Genomic DNA, 12,743 nt, shown 5'->3' with positions numbered 1-12,743 from the left:
AACGCTATGCTACCAGCGGTTTTAACCGCTGCTACTGTCAATTCCAAAAATACTTAAATTGGATGTTACTGACTGCGAATCCGTCGGTAATTCTGTCGGTAGAGTTTTAGCGAAAATTTTAAAGTTTTACTGACGAAATTTTTCTGTCGTTAAATTTTTTTATCATTATTGCTATATTATTTTTTAGAATTGTAGACTAAATTTAAGGTATCAAACAAGTTAATATTATATACATCATGTCAATCAAACAAAATTACAAGTACTATAAGTCTGATTTTGGCACCAATATTGTCAAAATTATGACTAAAATTAACAAAATCCGGAAACATAACCAGAAATAATTCAGTAACATAGAAATGTACGAGTTTCACTAGTTGGTTCGAATCTGTAACAGAAAGTGTTAAATCTTCATTCCGCTCTAGATTAACATCTCACGCGAGTCTTTAGCTTCTGCATCAAATGTAAACACACATAATAAGTTGTATATTAGAAGTTCTCCTGCCAAAAAGAAAGGGAAAAGAACATCATGTACCAAATCACATGGCTAAACCAAAACAACATGAAGATCACTTATACCAAAGATTTCATATTCCTATAGCTAATAAAGATCAAAATTTAACCTTTTAAAAATACTCTAAAAGGTCCAGTACTTTCCAATTGGCTCTTAAAGGTCCATATTTAGATAATGCTCCTACACCCAAAGAAGTGGACCCTGAACCTGTAATTAATCAATTAGAACAGCAACTATTAGTTGAGCAAATATTTGATTTTGTACCTCATTGATCCAAATCAGATTAATCTGCAAAATGCCAAAAAACCAAAGCTGTCGTTAGATACGAGGATGAGACCACCCATATAATCCCTTAATGAATATGGGTGGATAAAAGAAATGCATCCATTATATTGTTGAATAACAAGTAAATGAACAATATACCTCATAGCCAGTGTTATAATTTTTTTTTCCGGTGAGTATGCAATTCATAGTAAAAAATGGAAGTATATGAAAAATAGACATAAAAGAGAATAAATTTGAAACAACGAAATCCGCAGTTCAGTCAATCCATAACCTGAACTGTTGCTCTCTGTCTCCTTTTCCGTTTGTATACACGTTCATACAAATTGTGTAAGACTGTCCACTCACGTTTCCCAAATATTCAAAGTCTATCTCGTCCCATGAATGTTCTGCTTATTTCATCTGCCAATTTCACACACTTTCATTAATTTATGCAACCAAATTAGAAAAAAAAAAAAACAGAGCAAGAAGAATAAAAAGAGTACATGATAGGATGTAACAGTTCCAGTAGAGTCGTCTGGCACAAGCTTGGGATGCATATCAATTTTAACGAACAAAAATTTCTTGTTTGGATCGAAATCCAGAGCCATAAGCTTTATCAAGTGAAAGAGTAAGAATTTGACCATTGTTCTGTATTTTCATATTTTCCCTCTTCCATTTCCCCAATTCACATCACATTCTCTGAAGAAATTCCCACCATTAACACTATCCATGAACATAGTTATCACAAGTACCAAAAAGCTGGTAATTGATGAAAGACGGAAAATATGAAAAATGATGGGATATATATAAAACGGTAAAAAAAAAAATTATCCTTGCATTCATATAGAAGAACAAATTATCCCTACATTCATACTACTTCAAGATCACAAATAAATCTAACAGACCAACTCTTGAAAGGCTGATAAAAGGATACATGATAAACTCATAATGATAATTAGGTGCAGGTATGGGCTAAGGAATTGCACCTGTGTATAGAGGACTGTCTATACTTGACTGCATTTTGAGCTAGTTGAACTTGTTGCTATTATAGTAAGTGCAATTCTTATGAGAACTAACAAAACACTCCCTTTCACTACTCAGTTTGTCAAAAATTTCAATGGTGTCAAAATTAGAGTTATAACGGAACACTCCCTTTCATTTAACAATGTTGCCTAGTTCATTGCATGATTTAACTTTATTGATAATTATAAGATCTTACACAAAAATCATCCATCAGATATAAGGTCATCCAAAAATCTAATGCAGGTCGCAGGAAGTACCTTGAATCTACATCTGATTTTAGGTATTTACACGAACATAACAAGGTTTCGAAACATCTGCAGCAGAAATGAAAAAACAAATGCAGTCAATGGTGCTATAACCAGTAACGATAAAAAAATCAAGTGTAATTAAGAAATGGAAAAAGATAATCATGTTTAGGAGCAGAACTTGCAGAAGAGAAAGAGAGAGAACATCTAAAACGTACCAGAGGGATGATAAAGAGCAATCAAACTATCAACATTTTGGACTTCCTTGCTAACTACAAGCTTTGCCAGAGCTGACTGGAGAGCATTTTTGTGACGCCTGATAAACTTCTCAGCAGCACCACCAAGCATTGAAACTTCCTAGATATTTCAATCTAACTCAAACTACCATCATATATGCAGGAGAATAAAAGACAAAATCCCCAACTTGCTACTTACTGAGTCTCTTCCCTTTATCAGTTATCACAACTTTAAACAATATGTAATGTGACATACCATGAATATGAAGAGAACATACCTGCCCAAATAGAATATCATACGCTATTATGAACACCAAGGCTTCTTGTCTCTGTAGGAGAAACAACAAAAAAATAACTCATCAAACCTATTATAAGTTGTCAGGAACTTGTTTATAAAAAAGACAACACTCTGATGTTAGTGAACTCTCAAAAATTATAATTAAACCATGATTTTTAAGATGCAAAACATGTAGTATGCTAAATGAAATTTTACAAACTTGCCTAATTGGACATCCTCAAAAGCAGTATATTATTTTTTAGTACTTGAAATGTCTAAACAACCACATGCATCTTTGATGACCATCAACATCAACATTCAACATCATCAATCATGAAAAAGTATTTGAAATTAATCAACATTCTCAAAAGGGGAAAAACAGACACAGATAAAAAAAAAAAACCACCAACAGAATCAGAAAATACCATGATTAATAAGTATATTTATTACCCAACTTGAAGTGTGCTCTGCGCTGATAGGCTCCGTCCACAGGTACTTTGTTTTTTCATTATCAAAGTGATTATTCTCACTCTCATTGCTGCTTTTTTTCCCCAAAACAACTGCTGGAAATGGAACCTTGGAGTTAAGTTCCGGCATGAATGCATCCCAGTAATTTCCATTTCCAATATATCAATCAGACAGACACATTATAGTCCTCAGAATAAAGATTTTCGAACTCGAATTCTAGAAATATAATTGCAAAGATTACTGAACTGTTTTAAAAATTAGGGAATTACCTCTTGCAGGTAGAAGAATTAGAAAAATCAACGATTCATATGGTTTCCTCCTTAACCTTCGTGGCCAAATCAGAAATCAATGGAGTAAAATCCCCCAACCCACCCAAAAAACGAAGAGATTATTTTCACGATCTAAACTATAACTGGAGGAGATTTAAAATCCTAAAAGTTGAAAGAGTTAGAAGTAATGAACAAAAAACGTACCCAAGGGTTGAGATCTCGGATATGAGCAGCGGCGCGGGCTGGTGGCGAGTGAGAGGGAGAATCGGAGATGGATGGATAGATAGGGTTTGCGGCACAAAACTTTTTATTTCTGTATAAGAGCAAAGGACGGCGAAGTAGGGAAAAGAATTTAGTGGAAGTGAAAAGGTAAAAATTGGATAAGGAAAATATTTTGCTGTACAATTAATTTCTTTGGGCTTTTCTTTAGTTGGGTCCATGAAAGTGTTGGTAGAAAAGTGTTGGTAAAGCCCACTTTTTTTTGTAGTGGGCCTTGCCTAATGTTAGGACTATCAGCCGTGCACTCTGTCCATACCGCCCTTAGGTATGGTATTACAACTTACGACTCCTACCCCGGGCAATCCTAGATGGATAAAACCATTTTATCTTTCTTTCAAAGTATCACAAACATAAAATCATATTTGGACTTCAATCCAAAATAATAACCACAATCGTAACAACTTGCTGAATCCAAAAACAATTCGTATAAGATCATCAAATTCGTTATCTCGACCGAATTTCCAAAATACCACGATAATAAATAATTATTCTTCAAATAATCAAAATAAAAAATATATAAATATTTAAACAAGATATCTTAAACAATTTAATAAAACGTATTCAAAACTACTTAAATCATTTAAAACTGAGACTTATTTTTATTCGGAATAGTTACGTATAATACTAAACGGTATCGTTAGTTTCGACCGAAGGTTCAGTTAAACTCGTTACGGATCATAAGTCTATTTGTACTAATTTTATATTCAAACTCTCGTACTAACTTTATATTCGACTTTATACCGACTCTACTTAAGAAATATCAGTATCAGTCCTTTTATTTTCGAGATATTCTTATTAGATTATTCTCGGTTACTGAGATAGTAATTTTGAACCGACGTAACTAATTTGGACCAATTATACCTTTAAACTCCTTACGTTACTAAAAATCCTTTAATACCGAATTTCACTTTAATAAATCTAAAAGACAACTAGTTTAAAATTTATATTTTTTTCAATTATATTTAAATCTTAATTAAGGACCTAATTGAACTAAATTACTTCCATGGGATTAATTCGGTATAATCACAACTGTGGAGGGGTAACTCATTAAAAATCATATTAATCTAATATATCTTAATTAATCTAATATGCTTCAATCTTAACATAAAAGAAAAAGAAAGATATGGATGAGTTAGTGACCAATGATTTTGGAAGACTAGACAAATTAAATTCTAAAATTTACTTACCATTTGAAAAAGCATGTGTTCTTTCTCCTCCTTTATCTTTCTATTCATTTATATTCCAAATATTTTAAGGAATAAAATATTGAATTTACCAAGGTGTCATCATCTAGATAATTATAACAGATCTTTCTAACATGTGTTTTATCCACCCCCTAATTTAATGCCACGAATTTCATTTATTTTTTTATTTTTTTTATTTTATTTTTTATTCATTCCATCATATATACATATTTATGTATTACCTTCTTTAGTTTATAAGAAATGAATTAAATAGTCAAGGTGGTCATAAGTGATGAGGTAAATGACATGCGTATTTACATAATTAAAATATAGACATGTGGATTTGGCTAGTTAAAATGTGGACATATGGATTTTAAATAAGAGGACATGTGTAATTTAAATTAGTTAAAACACATGCATTTTTCTTTGAAAAAAAAAAAACACATACATTTTGACACATTGCACACTAATATATCTTCATATTCTTCTCAAATTCCATAAAAATCCACTAATGTATTTTATTATAATTTCATATGTTTATTATTATTTATTAAAATTTTAACTTATTATATATATATGTTACATATATTTTGAAAACAAAATGTCATCACCATACAATATATTAAGAAAATATCAATTAAGACCCTCCTAATTTATAATTTCTTGTAAAGCTTACCCAAATCTTGTAGTTTACACCTAAAAACATTAAATTGAAACCTACAATATATTTAAATTTATAAATAATTAACAGTATCTATTTGGAAAAATACAATTTTAGACACGGACGTGACAAATTATGTCTTAATTCTAATCTGAAATGGAATAGCTCCTCTATACATGGTATTCGAAGGCTTATTAGTTCTCCCTTGGTCAATTTGATTTAGATTTATGTATCCCTTTTAGTTTAGTTGTGTTTGGGTTCTCAAATTTCATTGTTGTTCATTTGTTTAAGTATTGGCCAAATCCTAACATTAATGATGATTTGAATGGGTAGCTACCTATCTTTGAGTTTTTCTTTTTGTTTTCATTCTTAAATCAGTTCAAAGTTTTATGATATTTATAGACTTTAAAAACCTTTTTTTTCATTACAATGTGTGGAGTATGCTGATTATAAAATTAGAATTTGACCAGTATTGAAGATATAGGTTTGCATCGAGAAACTACAGTACCGGGATAAGAGTCTATCTTTTGATTGCTTGCTAAACTAATATGTATATAATGTAGTTTTTAATTGTTTGCTGCGAATCAATATGCAGTAAAACCAACATGGAGTTTTATTTGACATTATTTCATTTAAAGTTGGGTTTGGGACCCTTTTTCAGTTGCAGATTCCAGGTTTTCGATTTGAACTGAATTAGATATTTCAAATGGTCATAAATTAATTATTGTTTTAGGTATCCCTACTCAACTTCGTATAAAACAAAAATTGATTGTCAGAAATAAAACTGTGCATTTTATGGTCTGATTGTGTTTTTATTTGTTTGACCAAATCCCAAATTGAAAAATTTGGGTTGCATTTTCCTTTTCAGAATATGTTCAACTGCTGGATGCTTATATTGGAAGACATGACATTCATTTCTAACTAAAATACTTACTTGTGGTGCATTTTCTAATCTCAATTTTATTTTTGTGCTTATTATTATATTTTGGGTACCACTCTCATTGAACTTTTGTGTTGGCTATTACAATATTATGTTTAAAGGGATTATGAATTGCGTTGCAGCTCATTTTCAGCCATTGTTCTCACAGCAGGAGCTCACTCATCCTACTACACATTGCAGCTCATTTTCTAATAAGTTTCTTTCGTTTGGTTTGCGTTTTATCTTTTGTCAATATTAACTCTTTGATCCTTCAGTTTATTTTTTTTCTAGATTTTAACCGTTATATTTGGCTTAACAGACAGACATGAAATAGCAGAGTAACATGACCATTTCGTATTTACTATGGCTATCTTGAAAGCTAAGAATTTTTTTTTTTTAAAATCTAAAAAAACTAGATAGAATGACCAAATGGTTAATATTGACAAAAATAGGGACTTGACAATGTGCTTTTTAAAATAGATGGACTAAATAGTGTGTTAGGTAAAAATGAGATGACTAATAAATTATTTACCCTTTAATCTTTTTTTTTTTAAATTTCTACAGCAATTGACCTAGGATTGCTTCTGAGAAAGTTCCTTAAATAAATTTGTTCACGAAGACTTCTTTTAAATTATAATTTGTTGCACAATTCTTTTATTTGTTATCTTATCTTTCAGTTTTCAATGTAGGAAGATAATCTCTATTTTCTATTTATAATACAAAAGTTATATTTTAAATTTTTACGCATTTTTTCCATGAGAAAAATGTAATTTAATAATTGAAATTAATAATAACATTAAATTGTAAAAAATTGTAAAAAAACCTTCCGTGCAAAGCACGGGTACACTGCTAGTAAATCCCTAATTTATGTATATTAAAAATAATAATTTATTTAGTTTAATATAATTTAAATTATTACTTTATATAATTGTAAATAATTTTTTAAAATTAAATTTCTTTATAAATTTCTCTTTATTTAGTGTCTGTACTGATTTGATAATAATTTTCATGAGACGATTTGCCTATATATTTTACAGGCTGAGCTTATATGAATTTATGTAAAAAGCCCGTAATTTGGTGCAGTGGACTAAAGTTTGGTTGGGCCTACAGGGCTCACCAATACTTTCTGTGCAAATGGCCATTGGAAAACTCTTTCTCGGAATTCTTTGATTAAAAAAAATACATTGATTTTCATCTCTAAGCTATTTTTTGGTAAAACTTAAAAATTAGATTAAATGTTTAAAAAATAAATATTGAATTTTAAATGTTGCATGTTATACATACTCATACTATTAAATAATATAATTATTTGATAAATTCTAAAAATAAAATATTAGATTTTGTCATATTTGTTTTTTTTTTACAATGTTAAACTTAAAGTTCAAGTTAAATATTAATTTGTTAAAATAACTAATTTTTCGAATTAAAGTTTTTTTAAGGGGGTTAAGGTGCAAAAATACTCCTAACGTTTCGGGTCAGGAGCAATTTTACTCATAACGTCTAAAATGACGCAATTTTACCCTTAACATTTATAGCCAAGAGCAATTTTACCCCTAACGTTGATAATTTGGATCAATTTGAGATACTATTATAAAACACAGATATTTTTCTCTTTATTTTGCACCAATTGTATATCAATTCGTTCTAAAAAAAGATTTCATGTTTTATGTAATTTAATAATAAAATTGGAGATTAATATTTATAAATTTGGTGAATTTTTTGAATTTTTTTTTTCTAGTTCGTTCAAAAGACGGTTAGATTTTTTTCTTTTTTTTTCTAATTTTTCACATTCCAACGTATGTTTGTAATTTGTTAATGATAAAATGACGCACGTGTGAAGTGTAGATAACAAGATTCATGGCCGAAAAGATAGTTTGATGAATTATTTCTAAAATTGACCCAATTTATCAACGTTAGGGGTAAAATTGCTCGTGGCTCCAAATGTTAGGGGTAAAATTATTCCTGACCCAAAATGTTAGGGGTATTTTTGCACCTTAACCCTTTTTAAGGTAATACTGTCAAATTAACTGAAAATATTAATATATTATTTTTAAGTAGTTAAGCTATTATCAAACACCCCCTAAATCAAAATCAAGGAAAATGTGGATTTATATTTACCAATGTCCATGCCTTATGTTTACGTCGGTGGTTTTCACCTGGTCAGTGACTGATCAAGTGAATTTGATCAGTCATCATTAGATTAAGGATGTATGAATTTAAGCTTTACGATGATTTTAATCTTCAACATAGAATTTTAATAAGTTGAAATCTCACAATGATTGACCAAATTCACTTGGTCAGTCTTGTGGTTTGGCCGATTTATAAAAATAGTCCTCGAGGTTTAAAAGTTCGCATACATGTATTCTGTGTTTTTTATTTTGCAGTTTACAAACTCATTATTCCTTCAAAAATTGTTTTCGTGACTATTTACTCTAAAATGAAGCAATTTGGAGCAATTAAAAAAACTAACTTTGTAAATTATCCAAAATACAAAGTCTTAACTTTGCAAATTAATTAAACAACAAGTATTTTTTGGCTGAAAAATTGAATGTCATATCCTTCAACTGCAAAATTCACAAAGTAGAAGCTCATGTTTACAAACTTTTAGGCCACAAGAACTGTCATTTTTACAAATCAGTCAAACCACAAGATTTTTTTTTTTTTTTTGTATTTTTCCCAGTATCAATTTTTTTATTTATTCTATTTAATCCATTATAACATTGAAAGTGATAACAATTTTTAAATATTTTTTACAAATTATAATAATATAATTACATAGATAATAAAAAAATAGATGAATAATTCATAAAGGATTCCTTTAAAAAATACATAAATGATTAACTACTCTATATAAATAATTATGCACAATTATAATCTTACAATTATAAATTACATTAATAGAATAATTACTTCGTTTTACAATTATTTTTTAGAAAAAAAAAAGTTATTCTAAACTTTTCATTATATTACAAATTTAAGAAGGGATGTAATAATTTTTCTAAGTCTAATATTTGATAAGAACATACTTCCATTGTAGAGTACTCAATCAAATAGTGTCTCAGTTTTGTGGAAGAGTCAATTTAGTTCTTTTATAATTCCTTACATAAGGATTTAGTAAGTATCAGATTTGTGTATATATAAGTAAATTGTTGATAAAACTCTAAAATGATCCGAAACTTGTTTTAATTATAATAAAATAAATATTAATATATATATATATAGATTGATAGATAATATGATTTTATCTGAATTTAAAAGTAATCATATACCCTTTTAAAAAAAATAATCATATATAAATTACAAAAATGTAATCTGTTAAAATCGAATCGAAAATCAACCATAACAGTACACTATATTTTTTTTTTGTAATTAACATCTCTCAACAATAATAGCATACCAAATTATCTCTTAACAATAAGCATAGAATACAAAAACAGAACTTATTAGTTATCTGATTTGCAAATACAGTCTCGTAGTTTAAAAACTTACAAACATGAGTTTGTTGTGGTTTGTGTTGTTTGCAGTTAAAGATTTGTGACTCAATTTTCGGTCAAAAACTAATTGTTGTTTAGTTAATTTGCGGAGCCAAACCTTATATATGAGATAAGTTATAAAGTCATACTTTTTCATTACTCAAAATCACTCTTTTTTGAGGTAAATTACGATAATTTTTTACGAAATATCTGAGGTAGCAAACTCTACAAACCACAAAACCCTGTACAAACCACAAACCCATGTTTAGAAAAGGACAAACCTCAAAGTTTCTTTTTTGTACTTTATCCTTAATATATTTGAGTTGTTAACTATTTCATTTTCTGTAAATTGTACGAAAAGTTTGATCTTTATTTGGTTGTTCTTAATCCAATCAAGAATTAATCAAAATTTCTGTTTATCAAAACAAAATTTATATAAACAAAGAAAGGAAAATTTACAAAACTAGATATTTGGAGAGGCCGATCTACATTATTAGTCCTATTCAAGGACATGCTACCAAACTAGACTATTCTATTACATATTTTTGAAAAGTACCCTTAGTATATGTATAAAAAAACACTTTCAAGCATCACTTCTATTTCATCTCCAAATGACTTTCAAGCTTCAGCATTTGTCTCCAAATCATGTTCAATCTACATCTCCAAACATCAGGTAAGTTATTTTTTATTTTAAACATATAATAATCAATTGCAATGTTGGAAATGTTATACTCAATTATTTTACGCATTTATACATATACATATCTAAGGTTCGATGTTCACATATCGCAAAATATAGGCATCGTCCAATCCGAACAAACGTCATGTACATCGTGTTGACGATGCTTCAATAGCCAAACGAATTGTTCAAATAAGCAACGTGTTAATTAACTAAAGATGAAAGAGACTACATACTTATTCCTCGAGGCATTTGGGCCTAGTGTCTAAAAGAGTAAACTATGTAACATCTGGCATTAATAGGATTTCATTCACGACCCTAGTACTATCAGTTGCACTCGTTTTCGACTGTGTGTACTCCTCTTGAAGCTTCGGGTCAATTATATTTCCCAGTCCTAAACTAGTATGGACATTGTCTATTTTCTAATCTGTTTTGCCTTTGTAATATCATAAGTAGTGTGTGGAAAACACAATAGTGGGCCTCATTTCCTTATACGACGTTATTCATTGATGATAGATACATCAAGACTATTTGAAAGAAGTAACGACTATTCCACTCGACGTCCATTATTGTCATCTTATTATATTGTTTCGTCATCTCACTGTCAATTAAAATTCAACGATTACAATTTTTAGAAATAATAGATAGAAACAACAAATAATAGATAGAAACATCCATAACATTATTATTATTATCTCAACATCACCCCATCCCAAAGCTTCCAAGGTGAACACCTTATCTTCTAACATATGAACATGAGCCCCTATATCAGAATCCTTTAATTTCTCCAGGCGATTCCCTATATCAAAATCATTTTGGTGTTCAATACCGACACTTTGGTATCCATCACCTCTAATTTCCCTTTACACCACTCTTGGTGCTCAATAAACAACCTACAAATCTCAGATATCACATCATGAGATGGCAAATATGCCCAAGTAGTACTTTCACTGCCCTTAACATCATCATATTTCTCATCATCCCCATCACCTTGATCATTTCTCTCATCATCCACATCATCTTGATCCTTTTCCTTACCCTTAACCCTAGCATCATCTTGATCTTTACCCTTAGTTTCATCCTCAATAAACGACTCAAACGATTTTTCACAATCAACCTCATAGCCCTCAATGTGATCAACAAGCAAATTATACCAAGTCGTATCCTTCTCAACATCTTCAACAATAATTTCTTATCGTGGAGGGGTAGAATCCTACAAATGGATAGATGATCAAATGATAAACTATATAAAATGATTTATAATAGATTATGACAATTTAGAGATGTTCACCTTGATAAGATCAAGTACTTGTTCAAAGGTCGGGACTTTATTATTCTTCCATCTAAGCACACGGGGTGGAAGACAATTTGGTTTCTTCACGTAGATTGTCTCTAATGCCTTCCAAAGCTCAAATAGCCAAACCTATACAAAGGATAGAAACAAGTACGTAAACTATATTTTTATAATTCATAGAAATAATATTTACAATTCATACCTGGACTACGTGTGCAAACTCAATCAATTGATATTCAGCTGGAGCCCTCTTTTCTTTAGATATAATTGCCTCCTTTCATTTTGAGATACCTCTCGATATCGTCTTGAAGGTCTCAGACTAAGCTAACCCCCCTACGGGAATGCATCAAACAATATAGGATAATAAGCAAGGATTATGCAATCTGTATTCACCAATTGTGATTTCTTGGTGGTGAGTATACAACGATGCACGAAATACAACATTGCCATGCTAACGTCTTCACCATCATTTCCTTTACTCCAATCCGTCTCTATGAACACTCGAAATATGTCACCATGAGTTATGGGGCCTACCCCATTGAAGTACTTCTTCAATATTTCTCTTTTCTTAATCCTCTTCATAAACTCAATTAAACCACCAAATCACAAGCCGAATATAAGTCCGCACTAACAATCACTAATTCTGAATTCAACTCCTCCAATAGAAAACCAGATTTCTCTAGTCATCGATAAGTCGTGCTCAATCTCCCTAGATAAGAACGTATGGATAAAGGCACCATAGAAGGCGACATTACCCAAATGCATAAGATGTCCGAAACATCTGCTTTTGAAAGCCTTAATATGTGAAGTCGTCATTGTGTTTTGTAAGTTAATCATCGCTTCAAGGTCCCCTCTTATAGTTATTGTGCCTTTTGTACCCAGACTCCAAGGGTACTTAAATTTGACACCACTATCCGCTTTTACCACCTTTATCTTGATAGCTGGAACCTATAAAATTTGT

The 12,743-nt window shown here is 30.2% G+C and overlaps 1 protein-coding gene across 1 annotated transcript; it reads right to left on the bottom strand.

Annotated features, from left to right (window-relative positions):
- Positions 1 to 201: 201 nt before the first annotated feature.
- On the bottom strand, positions 202 to 3,733 carry LOC136229745 (uncharacterized). The gene is made up of 9 exons (XM_066018643.1): positions 3,498 to 3,733; positions 3,294 to 3,349; positions 3,007 to 3,119; positions 2,558 to 2,608; positions 2,262 to 2,400; positions 2,056 to 2,112; positions 1,279 to 1,474; positions 621 to 1,195; positions 202 to 450 (listed from the first exon to the last, which is right to left on the bottom strand). Exons 1-6 carry the CDS (start codon positions 3,731 to 3,733, stop codon positions 2,075 to 2,077), a joined length of 633 nt encoding a protein of 210 aa, XP_065874715.1. The 3' UTR covers positions 202 to 450; positions 621 to 1,195; positions 1,279 to 1,474; positions 2,056 to 2,074.
- Positions 3,734 to 12,743: the final 9,010 nt, after the last annotated feature.

Source organism: Euphorbia lathyris, chromosome 5, assembly GCF_963576675.1.
Source record: "Euphorbia lathyris chromosome 5, ddEupLath1.1, whole genome shotgun sequence".
NCBI classification, from domain to species: Eukaryota; Viridiplantae; Streptophyta; class Magnoliopsida; order Malpighiales; family Euphorbiaceae; genus Euphorbia; species Euphorbia lathyris.
The sequence above is the reverse complement of the archived record's forward strand: the minus strand, read 5'-3'. Positions and strand labels throughout refer to the sequence as shown.